At 33.0% G+C, this 25,395-nt stretch overlaps 3 protein-coding genes across 4 annotated transcripts; 1 reads left to right on the forward strand and 2 right to left on the reverse strand.

The window, feature by feature from the left end:
* Nucleotides 1-3,790: 3,790 nt before the first annotated feature.
* LOC137814228 (protein MARD1-like) lies at nucleotides 3,791-5,999 on the reverse strand. Its single transcript, XM_068616827.1, has 3 exons — nucleotides 5,348-5,999; nucleotides 4,481-5,258; nucleotides 3,791-4,249 (listed from the first exon to the last, which is right to left on the reverse strand). Exons 2-3 carry the CDS (start codon nucleotides 5,218-5,220, stop codon nucleotides 4,153-4,155), a joined length of 837 nt encoding a protein of 278 aa, XP_068472928.1. The 5' UTR covers nucleotides 5,221-5,258; nucleotides 5,348-5,999; the 3' UTR covers nucleotides 3,791-4,152.
* A 7,152-nt stretch (nucleotides 6,000-13,151) lies between these two features.
* On the forward strand, nucleotides 13,152-13,658 carry LOC137816038 (uncharacterized). The gene has a single exon (XM_068619140.1). It carries the CDS (start codon nucleotides 13,152-13,154, stop codon nucleotides 13,656-13,658), a length of 507 nt encoding a protein of 168 aa, XP_068475241.1.
* An 8,732-nt stretch (nucleotides 13,659-22,390) lies between these two features.
* Nucleotides 22,391-25,395, reverse strand: LOC137814229 (uncharacterized). Of its 2 annotated transcripts, XM_068616829.1 has the most exons (10): nucleotides 25,160-25,395; nucleotides 24,929-25,096; nucleotides 24,663-24,828; nucleotides 24,513-24,569; nucleotides 24,364-24,434; nucleotides 23,777-23,855; nucleotides 23,627-23,686; nucleotides 23,316-23,419; nucleotides 23,167-23,227; nucleotides 22,391-22,968 (listed from the first exon to the last, which is right to left on the reverse strand). In XM_068616829.1, exons 1-10 carry the CDS (start codon nucleotides 25,273-25,275, stop codon nucleotides 22,597-22,599), a joined length of 1,254 nt encoding a protein of 417 aa, XP_068472930.1. In that variant the 5' UTR covers nucleotides 25,276-25,395; the 3' UTR covers nucleotides 22,391-22,596. The 2 variants fall into 2 exon arrangements, with proteins under 2 accessions (XP_068472930.1, XP_068472929.1); XM_068616828.1 differs by having other exon boundaries at nucleotides 24,364-24,569; nucleotides 25,160-25,369.

Raw genomic sequence — 25,395 nt, forward strand, 5'->3', positions numbered from 1 at the left:
TTGCTTCATAAGCTGAATCTGCCCCCTCTAAATAATAGTACCTGTCCCCAAGCCAAAATACATAACCTGCAAACTAATAAGGAGGCATATAGGGAGGGGGTTACCTTTGAGATATTAGTTTTTTTTTCAAAAAATTTTTGATTCCCCGCAAGAAAACTCTATTTTTCGGCGTAACACTTGCTTAAGCAAGATATTTCTCGCTTAAGTCAGATTCCCTGCAGGAAGCTCATTTTTTTTGTTGTAAAACTCGCTTGAACAAGATTTTTCTCGCTTGAACGAGATGACTTTAGAGGGCACCCCACTTTTCCTCGTTCAACTTACTTAAGTGAGATTGGACTCGTCTGAGTGAGAATCCCTACAAGAAAACATAATTTTTGAAGAGTAAAATCAAAACAAAGATAACAAAATAACATAAAACTAAAATATAGATTGGGTTTAGGGTTTAGGGTTTGATCCTCGTAAATATTTAATCACGAGGAATGATTTTTTTTTACCATTTCAGCCAAATAATAGACAAAATAACAAGTTGAAAACACATCAAATTAACTATTCAAATATAATTTCTTAAAGAAAATCTAAAAAAAATTCTTCATCAAAATATAAAACTTCTATATCAAATAATTATAAACTAATTATAAAATTTATTATCGATCTATTTATAATTTGGACCTAAAAGTACTAAGTTTATCTAATATGTTTAACAACAATTAATTAAAAAGCATAGAAATAAATAAAAATAATTTAAGAAAATCCAATGCAAAAAAGGTATGAGATTAGGATTGATTTTTCTTGGTGATTTCAAAATAACACAAGTGTTAAAAGATGGAAAAGGAAAAAATGATATGGGTGGTCTTGATTGTTTTTGTTGATAAAACTTTAAGCTTTTTAAGTGTAATTTTGTTTTGAAATTACTAAAATGGTAAAATTTAAAATTTTATAGCAAGAGGTAAGTCGTGACTTCTTTGCTCGACTTTGTAAAAGGAAAGTCGTATTGATTAAACACAATTTTAGTTTAAACCTCAAATGAAGAACATAAGTCGTATTATCATTTAACGACTTCGGTAGAAGAATGTTAATGAAAGAAGTCATTTTCACCAGTCATGACTTTAATTAGCATATAATCATCTTGTATTTTACAAAGTCATGAAAATGTAAAACCTGTCTTTTGTGATGTTTCATACACAAGAACTGCACGACTTCAATGCAACATACAAACAACTGAAGTTGTGCAAAAGGGTAATGACTTCAGTTGTTTTTATGTTACATTGAAGTTGTGCATTGCCTACACGATCTCTCCTTTGGATTATTTTTTTTAGTTTTATATATTTGATACACTAGACTGAGGTAACAAATGGTGAGCTTGAGGAGGGAGGAGCGGGTGGTTGGGGAATTAGAGAGGGGTTAAGGGAAGGTTTGGAAGCACTTGGTCTTCCCACATATGCAAAATAGTGTTATATATATTTCAAAAGAATTTAAAAGTGAAGAAATAGAAAAAGGAAAAAATATGAACTGATGCAATATCTAGTGCTATTTTTAATTGTATAAATTGTAGAAATCTCAATCTAAATAGGCAAATTGAGTTGTGGTGACTAAAAATCAAGCTTGAATGTAGGAGGAAAGCGTTTTCTAGATGCTAAACAACGACATGGTGCTCTTGATTTTCTTGAAACTAGTCATTCGCCAGTTCTCCCAAACCCTCCCTTCACTCACCTTTGATTTCCTTGTCACCTGTGCCCCCTTCCTCATGCTCGTAATTTGTTGTCCTCGCCTAATGTACCAAACACACAAAACTATAAAAAAAAATCATGTCAAAGAGAAGTCATGTATGTAGTGCATGACTTGAGTGCAACATAAAACCAACTAAAGTCGTCACCTCATACACAACTTCACCTGTTTTTTATGTTATGCAATAAACTCGTGTCCTACCCACACGACTTCTTGTATATGGAAATATCACAAAAGACTTCTTACATATCACAAATTTTTCAAATACAAAATGATTATATACGAATTAAAGTTATCATTAATGAGAATGATTTCTTTCATTGACATTCTTGTACCAAATTTGTGGAACGATAACACGATTTTGTTCTTCATTTGAGGTTCAAATTGAAATCATGTTTAACTAATATGACGTCCCTTCTACGAATTCATGCACATAAGATACGACTTATTCATTGTTATAAAATTTTAAATTTTTATCCATTCTAGTGATTTTGAAATGAAATTACACCAAAATTATTAAAAAAAACTAAGACTTCAATGAAGCAAAACCACCAATCTAAGAACAATGCTCCATGCTTGTGACTACATTGTGATTTTTTAACCGTGACCTTTTCTTATTTACAATTGAAAAATGATACTTTGACAACTGCCCAATCAAAGATGTTAGTTTACAATTGTGATGTGCTACAATGCAGTTTTAAAATTGCTCAATCTCTTCACGTGAGGTTCACATTTCAGCAAGTTATTTATCTTTCTAATTGTAATATGGTGATGCAGGATTGTCAACATATAAAAAAAACCCAAAAGATTATGATAAATTGTAACTACAACCAAATTAAAAACATGGTATGCATCCTATATATCATTACCAACGCCTTCAAAGTTGTGTTTTACTCGTTTAGGCATGGAATAGAAAATACTCCCTTTGTTCTTGTACATAAGATTTTTTTTTCCAAAAGTTCTTCTTTCCATTTTATAGGATTGTTTTCTATTTTCCTCTTGCATTAATTGTTTATCTTAAAATATCCTTAACTAATGAAATAAACTTGTATGAGTAGCACAAAATTAATGAGGTGAGAAGACTTAAGTGAAAAAGAGATGATTAATTAACAATATTTAAGACATTTTTAGAAGAAACCTTGGAGTATTTTAGTTTGATAACGAAGTTTAAATAAATAAAGACTTTGAGATTTTGAACTAAGTTAAAAGTTAATGTATATTTATGTTCTTAAAAAGTAATTTCAGTTCAAGAGGGGGGATACTTCATTTGTATTCCATAAATGTTGAAAACAGTAAGGTATGAAGTGATTTATCTTGAAAATGGTAACATGGTATCTTTGATCCAGTCATCCACATATGCTCCCAAACTGTTACTAGAACTGTGTAAAGGCAATGATTCAATTAGTTATTGAAAGGCAGAATGGGGAAAAGAGAAAGAGGCAGCAAGGCGCATTAAAGGTTATCATAGTATAGGACATTAGAACACCTTTACCTCATCTCTTTTGGCCTTTTTCTTTTTGTTCCATAAATCTTTTGGCTTTTCAACTCCATTTACTTCTGCTCCTTCCTTTAATGATCACTCTGGTTATTTCATGCCTTTTTTGTTCTCTCACTGTAATCTGTTGGCATTACTATTATGGATTAGGACAAATATCTTAGGATGTGGAATAAGAATTTGGGGTGTTTAATTAATTCATCACAAACGGCTTTTAACTCCAAAGTTTGAAAATTGAGGATTCTGGATGTTATACGTATCAAAGTTTCCAAGGGTAACCTAATATTAAAATAATTGGATAATGAAGTAATGGGTAAGGAAAAGGACTTTTAACAGATGTATATTTTTGTGTCATTGTCAGTTTTGAAGAGTATTATTATAATGGTTTGCTGAATTGTTTATCAACTCAAGGTAGGGTGAGAAGGGCAATGGCTAAGGATGATAATAATAGAGTACATGAAGAGAGAGAGAGGAATCTTTGTGAGAAATAATTAACCGGTCCCCTTCTAAAACAATAGGTAGCACCATCATTATCATAAACTCAAAGGAAGGAGAAAAAGAAAGGCACTGTTTTCAATCACACATCATCGTCTGCTTCACCCCAAAACCAGAAGAAGCAATCAAATTAGTCATCACTTGGAATGAACTCTACAACATCCCCTCTTATCTCTATTTGCAGGGGAGAGGACGCAAAAAAAGAAAATAACAACGCAAAAGACTTCTTCAAAAAAGGTGGTAGAAAAGGGAAAAAGGACATTACTGATTACAATGAAATACTAACTAGTAACTACTTACTACAACTATTCCTAGTCTTGTAATAAAATCATGATGAATGGAAAATTTTGATTTGACTTTGTGCGTTTTTCCGGTTATTATCCTCCTCAAAATGCAGGACTTTGGAGCCACCGTGCATGCAAAGCATGCTAGTGAAGTCAAGAAAAACCGTTGCTTTCAAACTCTGAATTTTCTATTCCATCCAGCACCATTTCTTGGTGGCGGCACTTCCTGCTACAGAAAGCTTTCTCTCCTCTGCATAAAAATAAACCATTTCATCACCTTAAACTTTGTTCAGCTGGATTAAACTAAATAAGATCAATAAATAAATAAATAAAAAGATTATAGAGTATTATCCATGTCGAGATATTGTCGAAAGGCTTTGAAGTTTTGTTATCTTGTGGTTGAGGAGTCACAGAAGAAGGCTAATATCAAAAGAATTAGTAATGCAAATTGCAAAGGTTGGGATGGGAAAAGTGTGTGTACCTATAAATAAAGATGTCCTTGGTCTGGTCAAGATGTTTCTTGCAAGTGTGACAGAAGCTGAGGAAATTTGCGGAGGTAGCAGAATGAGAGTTTTGGTTTTGGGGGAGAGAATAATAGGTCTCCACCACAATGCAATTATTGAATATGTGTGTGGTTTTTGGGTTAGGTCCATGGGATATCACGCATGTATATTCCTCAGAAAGCTCCATCTCACTCCAAGACAGAGCCCTCACACTTGGCGAAACACAATCATCCTTTGCAGAAATTTCTGACCCTGATGAGTTTTTTGAATCCTTGGTTTTGGTTCCAAAATCATCAGCACATGTCTGAGACTCAAATGGGATTTTCACTCTAAGCAGAACGTTTCCTTTGTTGGGCTCAGAATTGTCATGAATTGGGTTGTCATCATCTTTGAGAGCATCAACAAGAGCAAGACGAAGGCCCTTTGAATCAGGCTTGTCCCAGGAAGTTCTGCTTGGTGGGGAGATTTTGTATGGAAGAGTTAAGAATGGATTCCCAAAGGCAGAAGGGGATAATGCTCTGGCATCAAGAATTGAAGTTGGGCTCCTTAAGGCCTCGGTTCCTGAGGAGAGACACTTGTTGGTGAAATCTCTAAATTTGGGTGACCCAAATAGAGAGGGTATAGTTTTAGCATAGTTTTGAGTGGGGGATTGCTGAGAGCTATGATCAGCCATCAAACCTGGCTTGCTCACCGCTCTTGATCTGTTCCTCAGCAGCATAAGTGGAACGAAAATGATCCCGCAAGGAAAATTAACTCCTAAACCAAGATCAACTCAAAATTAGAATAAATTACCAACAAGAAAATGTTACAAAGATGGTGAAATACTTACGAGAAATTAAACTCACCTAAAATGGTTATAGAGAGTGATGGCACTAGCAATAACAAACCACTCACACGGATGCAGGTTGCTATTTCAAAAAATCACCAGCGTACTGGGAATGTTTCTGTACTTGTAACTTGTTACACAAACTCACAAAAAACAACGCAAAAAACTGAAAACAGAATTGCCTCCTCGGTTATCTTTTTTGTCAATTTTGATATTGAATGAGAAAAAGTAGGGAAAGGCATGTGATTAGCAGCAGCTCTGCCATTTGATCTGTGGCGTTCAGAAACAGATCACAAAAAACAAACAGTTTTGGATTTGATGCTGTCTATGAGAAAAAGCATCATCCCAAAAATGAAGTCCTGAGCTTTGTTTGGTTTTGGTTACCAAGCACATGCACTTCCTGCCTCTTCCTCCCCATCACTGATTCCTACCTCTTTTCATTTTTCTATTTTTCCTTTTTCTGTTTGAAGCTGCAAAGTCTGGGAGTTTAAATAAAGAGCTTTGGATTTGGAGCAATAAAGAAGAGAAGAAAAAGAGAGAACAGAGAGAGAACAGAGAGAGAGAAAGAGAGAGTCGTGTTTGGATTCACATGCCAGTTCACAGATAAACGAAGGAGAAGCAAAGGAGTCGTGTGCATGAAAATCAAACGTTATTACTATATATGTTGAAATACATCGTTGTCTTCATATGTAGTATTATCTCATTTATTTTTAATTTGACTGAATAAAAACTGCTTTAAATTTATTTTTTATAACCAGATAATTTTTTTAATTTTATCTTCATCATTTAGTGTTATTTAAATGTCAGTCTTTGAACTTATAATATAACCAAATGCAGAAATTAATATATATTAGATTTCAGAATCAAAAGGAGAATATTTTTATTTTTATGTTTGACTAACGTGTTTAATATTGTTATTATTATATATTTTACATTAAAAAATATGAATGTCTTGAAATCATTGTGTTTTAACAACAGTAATTAAATTATGAGGATGAATTTGAAATTAATTGCGCTTTAGAAATTAAATTGAAATATTTTCTACAAAAACTATATTACTATATATTATTGTTTTATTAAGGAAAGAAAGTGTATAAAACAACCTGATCTATTTAATCGTCAGATACATGCAAAGAGAAGTAATTAAATAGTTTAACGTAAAAAATAATCTCTATCAAAATAAAAATTTAATTAAAAAAAAATCAATTATAGAATTTTCTGCATACTGACTATTCTATCAACATTTATATTACATTTTTTTCTCTTCCTCTTTAGTCATTATTTAACATTATGTTAGACTATGGAAAACAGAAGAAAAAAAATTGATAAAAAAAAGTAAAATTAAATTAAAATTAATGTATCTATTATACTAGCTATTTCCTATATCTCTATATTTTTATCTATCTGTTTATCTATCACTGCTTTTTACTATTTATTGTGAATCAAACAAATTTTGTATTGACTCCATATCTTCCATGTTTCTTAAATTAATAAGTTGGATAAAATATTCATTATATTATTAAATGGTTTATGATTTTTTTTAAAACGCACTAAATGTTACAATTTAAATATGGGATTTAAAAAAAAATATTCTTAGACTATTACGTCATCTTCTTAAAGTGTTGTCAATTTATTTTTTTGTTGTTTGAATGTGTATCTTATATCACATTTCAATTTCAATTTCATTTGCAATTTTTAATTCAATATAAGAGTCTTAAAGTATTTTGATTGCAGAATGCTTAAGCATTTGCTCAACAAAAAGTAATTATGTATTCTAAGAAATTGTGGTTAAACTAATATGTGACAACAAAAGGTTTTAAATTTTAGTAACTTTATATAAATAGCGGTTATTAAGGTGAATTCTAAATCTAATTATTTCTTACATGATTATAAAATAAACTTTATATATTATATATTATGAAATATATACTTTTTTTTTATCTTTAATTAATGTGGAACTTCAATATATTTCTCTTATTAGAATTTTTTATTCTTGAAATAATATATTATGAGTAGTTCGAGAATAGTAGATAAATCCAACAAACTCTTGTTACGATAAATTAAAAAATAACTCTTATACTATATTAAGAATTAATTATTTAAAGAAAAATTGTAAAAATATAATATTATTTAGTTAAAAATTATTTGTATTTTGTTACTTATAATTTAGAATTTTATCTAAAATTTAGGATTTTAAATTTTATATTGTATTTTGTATTGTAAGTAAGAAGTCTTATAATATATGGTTTTTAGTTTCACCTTTTAATTTTGTTTTTAATGCGATTCATCTCCAACCATCCAACAGTGTGAATAAACAGGTTTATTTTTGTCCTTTTTGAACATTTCAATCTTTTGTTGGTGATGGAAGGTATTTTGTCCACACTCTCTTTCGCACAGTACCTCATAACAAGGAAACAGACACAACAGCTAACTCAATCATTTTATTTTAGAATTAACTTTCATCACTTCATAGATCTATCCTCTCTCTCTCTCTCTACAACTTAAAATATCCAACAAATCTTCTTTTTTCGTAAATAAACAAATAATCATAAAATATAATTAGAACATCGAGTAATAGTCCTTAGTATATGAGTCGTTATTTACAATTCTTACCAAACAATAAACCAAAAGTATGATAAAAAAAAATACAACACCACACGTAAACTAAACTGAAAACTTAGGTCAACCAACCTTTTTTTATATATAACATATTCTTAGAAAACAATAAATGAACATTGCCATAATTGAGTGCATAGTTAATAGATGGTTAGTAAGGAAAATATAAGTTTTGGTGCGTAAAGGTGAAGCCAGTTGATTGAGTTAATAATTTAAGTTATAATATTTTTCATTTATATTAAATAAATTAAAACGATACACAAGGCATATAGAGACGTAGACTGCATAATGCATTTTGCTTATCCTCGTGGGATGGGACCCACTAACGAAACCTACCTGTTCCACGTAACGTACTTCTATTATCCGTTGCCTCAAGTGGGCCCACCAAAGAGCCGTGTCCTTTTCGACCTTATCCAGGGCCCACTTTCTCCTTACTGGGCCGTGTATCTTCTACTTTAAATAAGACAAAATTATATTTTCGGCCTAAAAACAATAATTATTTTTTGCAATTTTTTTTTTTTCAATTTGGAAACAATTGGTGAAATAATTAAAAAAAAGTGTTAATATTGTGTTGCAAGGAATCTAAATTTATGAACCTGAGGAGCAGTCCACGTGATTGTGTTTGGAAGAGAAGATTTATGAAGTTGACCACCACACAATCCATTCATCCGAAAAGAGCTCAGTATCACTTACCAACTTCACTTCACATTCACTTCCAAGTTTTCATATTCTAAATTTTTAAATCTTATTCACATAATCAAATTCATTTATGTTTACCAGACTTTCTAAGTCACTTTTTCATTTTTTTTAATTGGTGCAATATTTTACGTTTATTAAAAAAGTAGGCAGATATTTAAAAAATCATCTATATGAACAAATTGTGTTGGTGGAAAAAAAGTCGTGAATGCATCACCTGATTTTAGTTTTACGAAAATAAAATCATATCAGGTTCACACTAAAATTGTGGAAATAGAAATTTTATCACTCTACTACAAATTTTATTAATATTGATTAAGTTTTTTTTAAAATAAAATCTGATCATGCTAACAAGATTTCTTCTTGGATTATTTTATTATTTATTTTAAAATTAATACATACAATTTTATATAAAAAATATTATGTTAATATTAATTATTTATATAAAAAATATTATTTTGAAACGTAAAATTTATTATAAAATATGAAAGACCAATTACTTAAAGTGTACTGGTATGGACCGAACGATCAATATCATGTTTCGACTCCCACAACCGGGTTGACCGAATGACCCACGTCTAGGTGGGTCGACCGAATGACCCACGTCCAGGTGGGTCGACCGATACTTTCGGTTCAATTACGCTTAAGCAAGGTCAGTGAAGCTAAATCATCATTAAGAATTAGGTAATACACCTCTAACCACGATCCACCTCATTAATTCGGTCTAACAAGGTAGGCCCATTAAAATAATATAAATAAAACACATTCCAAGAAGTAGGTACATCATTTATTACTGTCAACCCCATTTGCTGACTTGAGCGTCCTAGTGCCTTCTGCAGGTACCCCCATTCGGTATTCTCTAGAAGACCAAATGATCAAGTAGCTGAGACCAGAGGAGTAGCGAGAAGCTTGGAAAAGAAAGCTGAAGCATAACTGTCCGATAGAAAGGAGGAAGACGAAACTCATCAATAGTTCTTTAGATCTCATCTCCCTAGCAAGAACATATAAAGTACTCATAATGAAATGAATGATTTAATTTCATAATAAGTTTTTAGAATAATCTGATTTCAACCGACACAACTTTATTTAAAATAAATTATTAACATTAATCTGTTATTAATCAAAGTTATGAAATGCATACATAATGTTTTTACAATTAATTCGTGTTTACCTATATAATTTTAAAAAAATCCATCTATTTCAGTAATACATGTAAAAAAGTACACCAATTAAAAAAACTCAATTTTACTTGCTAAAACACAAAGATAAATCATTACAAGAAAAGTTGTAATTAGCTGTCAAAAAAAGTGAGGGTCAAGTAAGGAACATTAATAGTGTCTCCAAATCATACATAATTGAGATACAAAAACAAATATTAATTATAATGTGGACAAAGAGGTTTTAACCGGACACTAAAATCATAAAAAAAATAGTTGTGTCCTCATAGTCCCCACTAATTCATTAGTAACCTTTGGATTAGTGTCAACTTAATGGGACATTAAACTCACTCTAAGTATCATTTAATATCATTTAGTATCTCCCTTTTGCTTTTTGTGTGGGTTTTTTGCGGAAACTAATATTATTATTTCTTGTAGTGAATCATTAATAAATAATAATAATTTTTAATAAGGGTGGTAAGGTTGATTTGTTTGGTCATATTGGTTTGTTCTACATTGTTATGTAAAAGTTGGAAAAAATAATTTTGTATTGTTTATTAAGATCTTTCTTCCAGCATTCCATCAAATTTTTTCCGGCAGCTCATTAATTTTAAAATTTAATTTTCATAATATAAAAGTGAATTTTGAAAATGAAAATTCAAAAGAGAAAAAAAATTGAGAATAACCTTTCTCTGGAACAACTATTTTACCTTATAGAATTCGATTTTTAAACTTCATGGGATGCAGAAAGAAACACATTTTTTTATTATTATGCGGGTTAGCGAACTTGTCTGTCTTGTCTCATACCTTCCTCGTGTGAATTACAAGTTATGTGAGACAAACTTAAATGGGTACAAGTTATGTGAGACAAACTTAAATGGGTACAAGTTATCTGAGACAAACTTAAATGGATTAGCGAATCAAAATAATGAGTTTATCTTACATCCAAATCTCACCCCACCCATCCAACATTGTTACTCTTAGTCTTTAAACATGTAGCGATATTGTTTGATTAAGATCGAAGAACATTTAACATTTATTATTTTTACATTTTCAGAAAGATATTCGAATCTTATGTAAAAAAAATTCAATGCTTAAAAATTGTATAATGATTGTAAAATTTTAAAGGAAGTATTTGATTCTATTTTCCCATAAACTGTATAAAGTATTGGCCAACAACATTTTGCATTTCCCTGTTTTCTGAAGACTCCACGAGGACAAAAAGAAGGTGGCGAAAGAGGAGTGTGGAAATTGCAAACCGAAAGATATGGCCTGTATTTTGAATTATTGGATAACATGGGATGTTTGGTCACATAATGCATACAATTCCAAAATTATGGAAACCAAAGTTTGTAACTAAATAATTTGGAGGAGACCCCTTTCATTACATTTTCAATGAAGGAAGAAATAAAAAATTTCCACTCCAAAAAATCTTATCTACAGAAGGTGGTGAGAGAGATAGCAATACCTCTAATAGTGCTGTTTGTTGGTACAGTGAAATATAAGAATAAAAGACTCATTTCCAGAAATGTATATACATGCCAAAATTGTAATATAAACATATTAAAGTAAAATTCAAGCTACCGAGATTAATATACAATACATATATAGACGAAAAGGGACATGTAATTATGGTATCAATATTCTTTCTATATTGAGTAGAGTTAAATTATTAACAGGGGCAGTGATTATTGATTCAATTTCATTCTTAAACTTAAGAGTTATTTTCTCGTCCTAATTAACAAGCTTAAACACCATCAAAAGAAGCACCAATAATACAATCTCCCATGAAAAAAAGTAGAAAAAGAAGGAGAAATTCGTGAGGATAAAACCCAAAGAGAACAAAATGGGCATTACTAATATAGTACATTTCCAAAAAACAATTATAAATGTTATTGTATGAGGGTTTTGGTGTCTTTCTATTAGTTGAACAAGTTATCTCTTCGTAATCTTATTTCCTTTTTCAGATTCCTCTCTGAGTGTTTGGACTTCGATCTTAGGTGATAGTGCATTTGTAAAATTATTTGTCAACGTTGAAGTAAATGTTCAGTATGTTGATATAATAAATATTGTAATATAACTTTATTTTGATTGTTGTGTCTATTTATAAGATATGATGTACCATTCTATTATTTTTTTTATCAGCAAATAATAAAAATAAATTAAGAGAAACACTTCAAGAATATCTCAACCCTTATACAAGATCCAATAGGCACATAAAAAAACAAAGTTAACATGATAGTAAAACCTACCATTATATTATTTGACTGATGTACTGTCTAGGCCGAAAGGTCAACCGAAAGGTTGTACCAAAAGTCTCGACCGAAAGGTTGTACCAAAAGTCTCAACCGAAAGGTTAAATATAAAAAGTAAATAAGTAAAATTAAATTAGTGATTATAGCAAAGCCCATAAGATGGGCCCAAATATACAGGTGTGTGTTTTCAAAATGTTAGGTGCAAAAAGAAAAGACCCAAGTAACTCTTAAGCCCAATAAGAGAGCCTTATAAATAGAGGTTCAACTCAAGAGGTAAGTAAGATTCAATTGATCTGATGAACATAAAACTATATCTGACTTTGGCATCGGAGCGCCTTGCAGGTACACACACCCACCTGTGAGGAGAAGAAGCCGAGAGCCCAACCCGAGAAGAAGCCGAGAGCCAAACTCGAGTAGGAGTCGCGAGAGCCCAACCCGAGAAGAAGCCGAGAGCCAAACTCGAGTAGAAGCCGCGAGAGCCCAACCCGAGAAGAAGCCGAAAGCCCGACTCGAGAAGAAGCCGCGAGAGCCCAACCCGAGAAGAAGCCGAGAGCCCAACTCGAGGAGAAGCCGAGAGAGTCCAGCCCAAGTTCGGAAGATTTGTAAAGGAGTTGATCTTATCAACCTTATTCTAGTGTTCTTGGTCCTTGTTGTAAGAACATTTTGGCGCCCACCGTGGGGCCGAGAGGTAACTGAAAAAGGTTGAACACAAGATGAATCAAAGAGAAGAACAAGGTGGAGAGCAATCTGGGGAGTAGAGAGATAATCAAAATTCCATGTCAATGGCTATGCTCATGCAGTTACAAAAAGAGTTCGAAACACTAAAGAAAAGCAATGAAGAGGAGTTAAGTATGTTAAGGGCGGAGAATGCGTATATGAAAAGGAAGTTGAATGAAGAGACGATTTTAAACACATCATTTGAAACTGTTCAACCAAGAACACATATCCACCAAAGGGTACATAATGAGGAAAGATTTGAAACTACAAGGAAGAGAATACTAGAGACTTCTGTTATCTTTGTCGGAATATCTGTTAGGAGACATCCATTTTCCGAAGCCATTATAGAAACCCCACTGCCCAAAATTGGAAGAATTTTACCATGGAGAAATATGATAGAGGTACAGATCCTGATGAACACATTGCAGTATACACAACGCAGATAAGTTTGTATACGTGGAATGATGCCATTTTGTGCCGAGTATTCCCAACAACTTTGAAGGGAGGGACTCTGAGTTGGTTTACTCGGTTGCCACCGTTATCCATTGATTGTTTCAACACTTTAGTAAAAAAGTTTGGAGCTCATTTTGCTACAAGCCGACCACATCATCTGACATCAATTGCCTTAGTGAATATAAGGCAAGAAAAGGGAGAATCCCTAAGAGCATTTATGGAGCGCTTTGGAAAGGTAGCACTAAGTATCCGCAATCTCAGCCCGAAAATCACAATGCATCATATGATTACAGCACTGAAACCGGGACCATTTGCCGACAGTCTTTGCAAAAAACTGGCAACCAATCTTGATGAGTTAAGACAACGTGCATCAAAGTTTATGCAAATGGAAGAGTTGAGAGAATTTCGAGGGCGGATGGAAATGATAAGAAGATAAGTGAAAAGGAAGGAGGACATTCGTTTAGAAAAGGAAGAGAATAATTTCGTAGCCGAAAGTTTCAACAATATACACCGTTGAGTAGTAATTGAGCAAGAATCTTACAATAAGCAATGACAGTAAAGATAATCCCACCACCAAAGAAGGAAAGAACTTCAAAAAGAGCATATCAGAGTAAACATTGCCAATACCACAAGAATCATGGTCGTCATACAGAAGAATGTGTAGCTTTGAAAGATAGAATTGAAGAATTGATTCAAGTTGGGCAGTTGAAACGCTTTGTTAGAGATGGAGGGATAAGGAGCAGACAAAGTCCAAGGCAGTTAAACACTCATCGTTGTATGTAAAACCTTTCGGTCAAGGATGATTTTTCATGTATAAAGAAAGTCGTATTCAAGATTGAAACACTTAATGAAGAAGTTATTCATATGAAGAGTCAAACTGTTAAATTCATTAATGTTTCGCATACTTCAAACCTCTCGGTCCTGGATGCTTTCACTTCAAGTGAAATCCCTCCCGAGAGTGTATCTCGTACTTCAAACCTCTCGGTCCAGGATGTTTTCACTCCAGGTGAAATCCCTCCCGAGTGTATCTCGTTCTTCAAACCTCTCGGTCCTGGATGCTTTTACTTCAAGTGAAATCCCTCCCGAGAGTGTATCTCGTTCTTCAAGCTTCTCGGATCAAGATGTTTTCACTCCAGGTGAAATCCCTCCCGAGAGTGTATCTCGTTCTTCAAACCTCTCGATCCTGGATACTTTCACTTCAGGTGAAATCCCTCCCGAGAGTGTATCTCGTTCTTCAAACCTCTCGGTCCTTGATGCTTTCACTTAAAGTGAAATCCCTCCCGAGAGTGTATCTCGTACTTCAAACCTCTCGGTCTAGGATGTTTTCACTTCAGGTGAAATCCCTCCCGAGAGTGTATCTCGTACTTCAAGCCTCTCGGATCAAGATGTTTTCACTCCAGGTGAAATCCCTTCCGAGAGTGTATCTCGTACTTCAAGCCTCTCGGATCAAGATGCTTTCACTCCAGGTGAAATCCCTCTCTCGAGTGTGTTTCATTCAAATCAAATCTCAATCAACGGAGTTCTTATTTAAGAAGTCGAAAAGTTATAGTCCGAAAGGTTGGCAGAATACAAAAACCGAGAGGTCTTATCAAAAAACCGAAAGGTTCCAATACAAAACCGAGAGGTCTTATCAAAAAACCGAAAGGCTCCAATACAAAACCGAGAGGTCTTATAAAAAACCGAAAGGTTCTAATACAAAACCGAGAGGTCTCATTTTTTGCATGGCAGAAAACAAAAACCGAGAGGTCTTATAAAAAACCGAAAGGTTATAATACAAAACCGAAATGTCTCATTTTTTGCATGGCACAAAACAAAAACCGAGAGGTCTTATCGAAAAAACCGAAAGGTTCTAATGCAAAACCGAGAGGTCTTAAGACAAAATCGAGAAGTCTAAATAAACATTGGCGTATCAGTATCAAGTCCAAAAGTTCAAACCTATAAAAATAGTCAAAATTGGTCTCTAACTAGAAAAATCGAGAACTTTAATTAGGAAGTTCATAAACAATTATTTTCAGTTCAAACTCAAAAATCGAAAGGTCCAGGTTGCAATGTATTTAAATAATTTTATACTTGAAAACCGAAAGGATAAGATGAATTTATCTTAGGTTGGAAAAATAAATAAGTTAAAATCGAATACTAAAATCTAAAAGGTGGAACCGGATAAATTGGTTATATTAGATCATCTAATTTTATCTTTTCTACATACTTATGTTAAATAAGATTATTCACTAGCAAGCGATTAAGTTACGTGCTAAGTAAGTAAAATATTATATATGGTTTGATGCTATACATCCAAAATAACTTCTTCAGGATTTCATGTCAATAATAAGTAAATAATAGCTTATGATCGAAAGATAACATTTAAATCATTTAAGTCAGATGACCGAAAGGTTAGGTTGGCACCGAGAAGTTAAGACCGAGAAGTCTATGATAGCATTTGCTCGTAACCGAAAAACAAAATTAATCAATCAAATCACATAACCGGAAGAACAAGATTGAGAATTCTATGATAGCATTTGCTCGTAACCGAAAAACAAAATTAATCAATCAAATCACATAACCGGAAGAACAAGATTGAGAAGTCTATGATAGCATTTGCTCGTAACCGAAAAACAAAATTAATCAATCGGATCACATAACCGAAAAGGTGAGATGTATTTATTTTAGGTTGGAAAAATACTAAAACCGAAAACTAGGATCCGACACGTTGGTTGTATTAGGTGATATATGGTGCGGTGAACGTGAACAATCACATCTTCACTTTATCTTTCATGCACATTTGTGATAAATAAAGATTATTCACTAGCAAATAATTGGGATACGTGCAAAGTAAATAGAATATTATATATAACTTGATGTTATACATCCAAAATAACCATCAAGTGGCTGGGACAAAACATGTTAAAGAACCCTGGAACTTTACTTGGGAGTTCTTACAAAACAACAAACTAAAACAAGCTATTCGGCGTCGGCATGCCTATCATCATCAGCACCACCATCTTCATCTTCATCTTCATCATAAGGAATTTCACTGATGGGCATCAGTTCGTCATTATAAAAATCTTTGCCCATGTCGAAATTTCCAGCATCCAATGGAATCTTGTAAAAATACTCGGCTTGCTGGAGAGGTTTTTCAAAACCCAACTTGTGTTGCTGAACAAAATAACCCTCAGCTCGAGTAACCCTTGAATTCAACTGGTTTATCACAGATTCTAAACGAAGATTATTATCAGCTTCAACTTTCTTCGCAGCAGAAAGATTAGCGAAGTTTCCTTTCAAACGTTGAATCTCCTCGTCAAGGGATAACTTATGAGCCGTTAACTCAGTAATCTCATCCTTCAGACTCTTTCTCGGCTTCATAACAATCCTTAGCCTTAGACAACTCTTCAACTTGGGAAGTTAAGGATCTGATCTTCTCATTTGATTCAGTTGCTTCCTTTTTCAATTTTTCAAGTTCAAATGAAGAAACAACATCCTTAGTCTCTTGTCTTATTGCTTTGCCAATTAGTAAAGTCCGACTAGCAAGCTCAATCACCGAATTTGTAAGAGAAGGAATAGTAGCCTACGAGAACATGTCACGAGAAGAAGCATTGGGACTAGTATGCACAAAATCCGAAAGTTATAGGCCGAAAAGTTGGCCGAAAGGAAATCCGAAAGGTAAACACCTTCAAACAATTGTTATCAATTTTCAACAAGTTATAGGCCGAAAGGAAATCCGAAAGGTAAACGGCTTCAAACAATTATCAATTTTCAATAAGTTATAGGCCGAAAGGTTGACCGAAAGGAAATCCGAAAGGTAAACATCTTCAAAAGAAAAAATTATGTTATTCAAGACTCTTACTAGATTCAACCAACTCTTTATTCAGCTTCAAGATCTATAGCTTCTTCACTTGAACTCATATCACTACTAGCTTTATTCTTCACAACAGAAATGATGGCAAATGAAATAATTGAATGAATATCCTCATTCATCTCAATTACTTTCCTGATAGCCTCGTTACTCATGTCCAAAAATTCTGTAAATTCATCAGAAATAGAAACAGAGCTTGAAGAAGACATTATACCTTTTGAGAGTATTCAGTTCAATCTTTCTGAATCAATAAAAACAAAAAACTCTTCCAAACGAAGCGTTACGATATCACAATTATAACTCATCATGTCAATCGGCATAATCAAGAAAAGTATACGAAACAAGGCAATACTTTGATACGAAAGGTATTAAATACAAAATTTGTCCTTTTCATTAGGCATAACGTCTTTTTCAAATCCTCATGCCTGGGGGGCTAGTGTACTGTCTAGGCCGAAAGGTCAACCGAAAGGTTGTACCAAAAGTCTCGACCGAAAGGTTGTACCGAAAGTCTCAACCGAAAGGTTAAATATAAAAAGTAAATAAGCAAAATTAAATTAGTGATTATAGCAAAGCCCATAAGATGGCCCAAATATACAGGTGTGTGTTTTCAAAATGTTAGGTGCAAAAAGAAAAGACCCAAGTAACTCTTAAGCCCAATAAGAGAGCCTTATAAATAGAGGTTCAACTCAAGAGGTAAGTAAGATTCAATTGATCTGATGAACATAAAACTATATCTGACTTTGGCATCGGAGCGCCTTGCAGGTACACACACCCACCTGTGAGGAGAAGAAGCCGAGAGCCCAACCCGAGAAGAAGCCGAGAGCCAAACTCGAGTAGGAGTCGTGAGAGCCCAACCCGAGAAGAAGCCGAGAGCCAAACTCGAGTAGAAGCCGCGAGAGCCCAACCCGAGAAGAAGCCGAAAGCCCGACTCGAGAAGAAGCCGCGAGAGCCCAACCCGAGAAGAAGCCGAGAGCCCAACTCGAGGAGAAGCCGAGAGAGTCCAGCCCAAGTTCGGAAGATTTGTAAAGGAGTTGATCTTATCAACCTTATTCTAGTGTTCTTGGTCCTTGTTGTAAGAACAACTGATATTAACTTTTGTATCATGATGAAAAGTGTATTACTTAATTTTTTAATTTTTTGTTGGTTTAATCTGTTAATATATTTTGACTTTAATATATTTATCTTATAATGATGTCCATATTCGGTCTCTACCGGTAGAACAAAAAATATGAAATAGTGCTAATAATAAGGGAGTGTTTATGGAATGAGTTTTTTTTGTTATGTATTTAACAATTATTTTATTAACTAGAAGCATTTTTTAAGTATTGACCCATTTCGGAGTTTTTATAATTATGTTTTTCATTCACTTTGCAGAAATATCGTTTAAAAGATTCAGACCTGGTTTTACTTAAATCAGTGTGATGTAAGGGATGTGAAGATGAAACAGGATAAATTTTATTTATTTTCTCATTTAATACGCACAAAATAAGAATATGTTTTTATTAGGTACAGCAATCTAATAAATTATTATCTTACAGTGTTAAAATGTCCGTGTCTGCATGACATCTATAAAATTAATAATCCAACAATTAAAATATGTATTAAACTAATAAAAGAAATTTTGATTTTAATACAATTTGACTTGACTCGTTCAAAACTTGGCTCCATCAAACACTGGTTAACTTAGAAATTTAAAATAATCAAAATTAAGCATTTGAATGATTAAGTTTTATTTTTTAAACTAAAGTTTCCATAAAACCTTTTTCAGTACAAAAGAGATAAACCTTTTTAATGTAAATTAATCAAATAGAAGAGAACTAAATTTTGAAATTTTACAAGTATTTAAATAGGAAAGAAAATGGTTAATTTCCTTTATAAATTAGTTAAACAATATTGGAATTAATTATTGAAGTAGGTGAAATAGAATTGGTTATACACGAACATAATTGCTTAAAAAATATGTATGAAAAAATATATTAACAATAAAATATTTAAAATATTAATATAAGTAGATTAATGTAAGAGGGATTAAATAAAAGTAAGTTTGATATTAATGTGAATGATTGTAGAATACCAAACTTGATATGACATTATAAAGTGAAAGTGTTGTAAATGATAGAAATTGGTGGTGAAAAATAGTAAATTGGGTTGAATAATGAGGTTTGGGTTGCTAGAAGACAAGAAGAGTTGAGGCATAGTGATGAAGGAATGAGTTAAAGGAGTTAGGTAGAGTGTCACCACACTACGTTGATGTTAATTATAATGCAGCCAAATATGGAGGAGGCTCCTAAAACCAACGTCAACACTTGGAAATACAACTGCCATATTGCCTCCACAAATCCTCCTATTCAAAATAATCTCCTAAAACATTTGTGGGAGTTCCAGACACTTTGAGAATATTTTATTTTATATGGATAAGTGCAAACCTCATTTCATTAGTCAGTTTTATGGAGTTGAGTTAGGGTTAAAGTCTACTTTGTAATATGATATGAGAGTTATTTAAAGTCTATCATAGCGAGTGTTTGTTGGGCCTATCGCGCCACCCGCTATCGAACCGTTATCGGACCACCCATAATATGTTGTCCCACGCACAAACTGTCACTCTTGGTGTGAGGGGTGTGTTGGAGATCTCACATCGACTAAAGATGAGAATATTTCATTGTATATGAGTAAGTGCAAACGTCATCCCATGAGCCGATTTTATAGGATTGATTTAGACTTAAATTAGTCTTATAAATTTATCTATCATAATATTATTGGATCACCAATATATATGTAATATCACACAAATAATAAGAAAGTATAAACTTTATAAACTAATTTTATAAAATTAAATTAAATTTAAAAATCTACTTCCTAATATCTTCCTTCTTATCACACCATCAACTATATCTGTATCTTTACTTCCCGTACTTGCATTACATTCATATACGATTCTTCAATTCAGTGTTAAAACATTAGCAAACAAACATATGCATGCTTTTCATCACTAAATTTACGTCACTGAGTTTTTTTCCCTATTGGATAACGATGAAGTTGTTGCCATAATTTACGATAATTACTTCAATCTTTGGTGTGCGGCTATTTTCTAGATAAATGTTGAAAAAAACATAGGACCACGTTGTCACAACCATATAGCATTAGACACATTATAGATGAGGATGATGTTATGTGCAACAACACAATACGTATTTTTATTATTACTATCTAAATATATATCTAATTAAATTTAGAGATATATAGAATAATTGTAGTGTAATCTATCCATCATTATTTGTGTAAATTTAATTAATGTTGTCATAGTATTTTTCTCTTTCATAACTAATATAATTTTATACTATTACTTGCTAACGTGAATTAACGAATGAATCAATTTCATAGTTGCATGTTTACGAATAGTTCTGTTAGTAAAATATATTTTCTTCTCTTTATACATGTATGTACGTATACATTATACAGATGTATACGGCAGTTACATTTCCTAAAATGAGGAGGAATCGTGTCCTTACACGCATCGTGACATTTCTCTGCTTCCATATTTCATTGTTTCTCACTTTCTCTATCTAGAAAAGATTAGAAAGCCACGTCAGCATCTACCAAACAATTTTTCAATTATGTAGTTCTCCATTAACAAAACCCTTATATCTCAAACTAATTAATAATACAAGAGTATTCATGTTGCACTTTATCTATATGGCCTTTGGTGGTGGGTAATGACTGAGACTCAATCAGTAAACCATTTTGTTAATTTATTTTTAACTGAACTATAATTTTGGTCTCTTTTTAATTTTTTTATTTATTTTAGTCTTCAAGTTTTAAAAATTTTATAATTCTAACTTTTTTTCTTCTAATCACTTAAAACAAATTTATGATAAATAATATCCCTGCAAATTATAAGCAGTGACATTGTTGTGAATATTATATATGGAGTTTCTAACTTAATAAAATATGTTGGTGATCTCATTTGATTTTTTTTATATAATGTTGCTTGTGTATAAAACCAGAGTTGTTTTTTTTTTTTTTTCTTTTGGTGAAACTATTCATTTAGCTGATAATGATTGTAATAACAGCGCCAACTTGCTATGATTGTGAGCTTAGAGAATCAAATGGGTGGAGTTGCTTGGTTGAACCAATGGCCATTGAACTCATCAATCCAATCATTTTGATAGTTTTTAATTTTTTAACCTCACTTGGTGCTGACGTGTTGATATATCATTGATATGATACATGGGCCCAAGACACGTCTTTGATGGAACAATCTTGTTTACAAAGCCCAAAACTCATTGACTGCAGGAATGAACTCATTTTTTCCCCCAAAATAAGAAAATAAAAATATTAATGGGAATGAAAATGTGATCATGACAAGTCCTACACAAGTTTTGGTGAAGACACTTTGATAAGGACAAAACACTAGGCGCAAAATTGGGTTTCTAAGTAATCTTGGGCATCTCTTGAGAATGTTAGTTCATTATAAACTCTAATATATATACACAGAAATCTAATCTATCTCCAATATCAAAATAACTTAAGATTAGAATTGTAAAATAAAAATCAATCACCCAATTTCATTTCAATTAATTGTTATAACATGTCAATTGATGATTAAAACTTAGGACTTTCAAAATTTACAAGTTGGTATTAACCAAAAAATAATTCTTGATATGCAATCTTCTAGACCTGTCTCTTATTTGCATTTATTATTAATGTCGTTATTCATTGTGAGAGAATCACATATAAGATTAATTCATTATTATACATACTTATACATCTTGCAATCATTAACCATTTCATGAACATAACAAATTTTTTTAAACATCAATTGAATCCTTCAGAAAGACAATTAAAAAAATTTCACAAAGTTATTCAAATTTCAACTCAACCCTTTATGCATTAGTGATTATTTGTCAAACTACTGATAAAAGAACAAAACATTTAAAAAAAAAATCAAAATGTGTTTATTAACGTTGTTGGATTGTTTTATTAACTCGCTTTCTCTAATAATATAGGACAATTTATATTAAAACCAAATTATGAGGAATTTATTAACATTTTGAAAATTTTAATTAAATCTATCAATTTAGATTAATCTCATTAAATATGATATTTAAATTTTGTATCCTATTTTTTCAACTCATCCACTAGCTGAGGGTCATAGTGATGTAGTGAATATGATATTGCACGCAACAACTAGCAGCGCATCAGCTCAACATTTAAGTTCAACGAAAGACGCTCTCTACACATGACTTAAATTGCCAAATGTTATCGTACTATTTAGAAGAGCTGAGAATTCATGGACTCATGGTATAGATAATGAACAGTGATGAACAACACATACAATATGTTAAGAACAATGTTAAAATGACTGACAACAAAATTTATGGCAATCTGGTTTTAATATTTCAGATGCACAGTTTATCAGAATAAATAGAATGGATCGTCTAGAATAATCTTTGGAAAGTGGTGATCAAGGAAATCGTGCTAAACTGCTTCATATATTAATAAAAACAAAATGAGAAAAAAAAAGCTAACCCTTGAGTTTTCTATCATTTCTGCATTTCTTCCTAGATTCTCTATTCGCTGAAGGGTATTGTTTTTTTATCAACAGGTGATCCATTGCTGTTTTGACAGCTTCAGCTGCTGCTAAAAAAGTATTGTCATCAACGGATGCATTTCCTTGCAACGTTTCTAGCAGCTTTTCTCCCCCAGGTATGTTATCATCTCCCACAACAACTGGTTCTTGTTCAACATCTATACCAGAAATTACTCTTACACGAGCCAACGCAGGATAATTACAACCAGGTAAATTAGACACACCAGTAACCATCCACAATTTCCCTGTAGAGGGGCTGCTCCCCAAGCACGTAGGGACAAAGGCCTCTCCAGCCATTAAAACCACCTGGAGTGTTCCCATCATTATAAAGGCCCACCATTAGAAACATATTTCTCATATCAGCAGTTAGCTTTGTTTTCTCAACAATAATAACACACGAGAACTAATCTGACTTCGCATGTTAAAAATAGAAACAAACCCTAACTAAATATGACCAGAATGACACAAGTTAATAATGGTCATTCAAGTATGTGCAGCAATTACCTTGGCAACAGAAAGAGTTTTTGCAGAAACATTGCAACTCAACAATATTATTCCTTGCAAACTACAGAGTTATCAAATAAAATTTGTCAGTACACCAAAACAAAATTCTCAGTGAGAAACATGACAGAATGCTATAGTGGGAGACTTGCCTCTGAATGGCCACTGCAACAAGCAAACCATCAAGGACAGTGCATAAATCAGTAACAGCATGGTCATGCTCCTCTGCTTTGCCATCAGACTCTACAAGTCCTGCCTTTGGAAACAGAGATGCAGAATAAGAAAGTAAAAACCAAGTTCCACAGCAAAAAGTGGTAAAATCCACAATCTTATCAAAATCAATAAAATATATTTCATTTATGTGAAGAATTGGAAAGTCCAGTAATAATTTTAGAAAATGCTTTCATAATGAAGACAAAAAAAAATTATACAACTTTGAACCACCAATAATTAAAAGAAATACCTTAATTGCAACCTCACAAGTATCTAGAAGTGCTCCAGAGTCAACATTCCACAATCGAACCTGAAAAAAGTAATTCACAGTTTCATATTGCTTTCATCTAAAAGAAAATAGACAGTACCTGAATCCTGAAGGATTGAATAAATTACTAACTGTGGAATCACCACTGCCAGAGAGAAGAAGGCCTTGAGGGCATTCCAGAGCCTGAACGAAGGCAAGGCAGGAAACAAATCTGCAAAGAGATGCATATTCATTTATTCTAAAACCAAAAAAACAAGACAGCTTCATTTATTTGTCTAGGAGGAAAGTAAGCGTAAGAGAAATAATTTTGAAAATATCTTTTGTAAGATGATCTCAATAAATTAGGTCATCTCCAATGCTAGAATGCATTGTAGGTTTTTAACATACTTTTTATGAATTCAATTGTACCACATAAAACTAAAGAACTTTCCATGTTTTTCTCTTGTGCTAAAATTTAAATCGTTCTCCCTCCATTGTTGTTTTTTCTGTTAATAACAAGTTCTTCTACCCAACTCATTTTTCTATAATACAAGAATGAAATAGGAATTGAGTTTTTACTCTAAAAGGCACAGTAAAAATATAAGCATTTGAAATGCCCTTAGTATTGCTAAATAATAGAATAAATTACGCAACCATACCCAGTATCCACAATCATGAAAATTTGATAATGGCAGTCACTCAACGTTATCAAATTCAAGAATAATAGAAGCAACTCTTACTCCGTATGACCGAGACAGAAACTTTGTATCTGGTGAGCTCCGTTTAAGGGCTTTTCTGGAAAACAAGTAACCTGCGATATGGATATAATTATTACAGAAAAAAAAAAAGAGCAATAGCGGACACGACATTTTGAAATGTTATAACTTACACGAATTTTGAAATCACGATCAGCACTTAAAATAAAGCGACCATCCGGCGAAAATTCCTGCAGAAGACAATGGCGTAGGAACAATTAGAAGAAAAATACCTAACTTATTTCGAAAAGCAAACCGAAGCAAAAACACGAGACGTGACAGACCAAGCTAGTGATGATACTGCAATAGTGCGAAAGAAGAGGTGACGGTTTCTTATCCCGTAACGGAGGATCGAGATCGACAACCCAAACAAGGCCGAATTTGTCGGCGAAGCAAACGTAGGTTCCGTCGTCGCTAATTGCAACTGCGGACACTCTCTTCTCGGAGGACCTAATTTCATCAGCACAAAAAGGAAGAAAATCAATTATTGAATTGGAGAGTGCACGTGAAGCAGCAAAAAGAGAGAGAGAGAGAGAGAGGTCGAAATTACACGCTGGTGATGCAACTCCATGACTCTGTTGACCAGACCTTGACGGTTTTATCGTCACCGGCGGATACGAATAGTTTTCCTTTGGCGCCAAAACGAATGGCTCTGATGTTATCGGTGTGGAAGGGAACGGCGGCGGAGTCGTCCGTTAAGGAAACTGCGGAACCGGCACTGCGGGTTTATCAGTATAATAGGTGAGTTGAAGTGAAATGAGAGAAATGAAGTTTTGCTTACAGGAGGTCGAAGACGCGAAGGTGATGACCGACGGCGACGGCGACGGAGCATTGGTAAGGGTGAACGGCGATGAGTGCCGGAGCGACTTCGATGTCCTTCTTGGGTTCCGAATCCATGCTGCCACTGAGAAACTAACCTCAGTCTTAGGGTTTGGCCCTTCTCCGTTCCAAATATTGGGCTTTCTAGTCTCTCTATAACCCACCAACGAAGAATAAAACTTCCACGTTTAAATATGT

Source organism: Phaseolus vulgaris, chromosome 1 (genome assembly GCF_000499845.2).
Source record: "Phaseolus vulgaris cultivar G19833 chromosome 1, P. vulgaris v2.0, whole genome shotgun sequence".
Classification (NCBI taxonomy): Eukaryota; Viridiplantae; Streptophyta; class Magnoliopsida; order Fabales; family Fabaceae; genus Phaseolus; species Phaseolus vulgaris.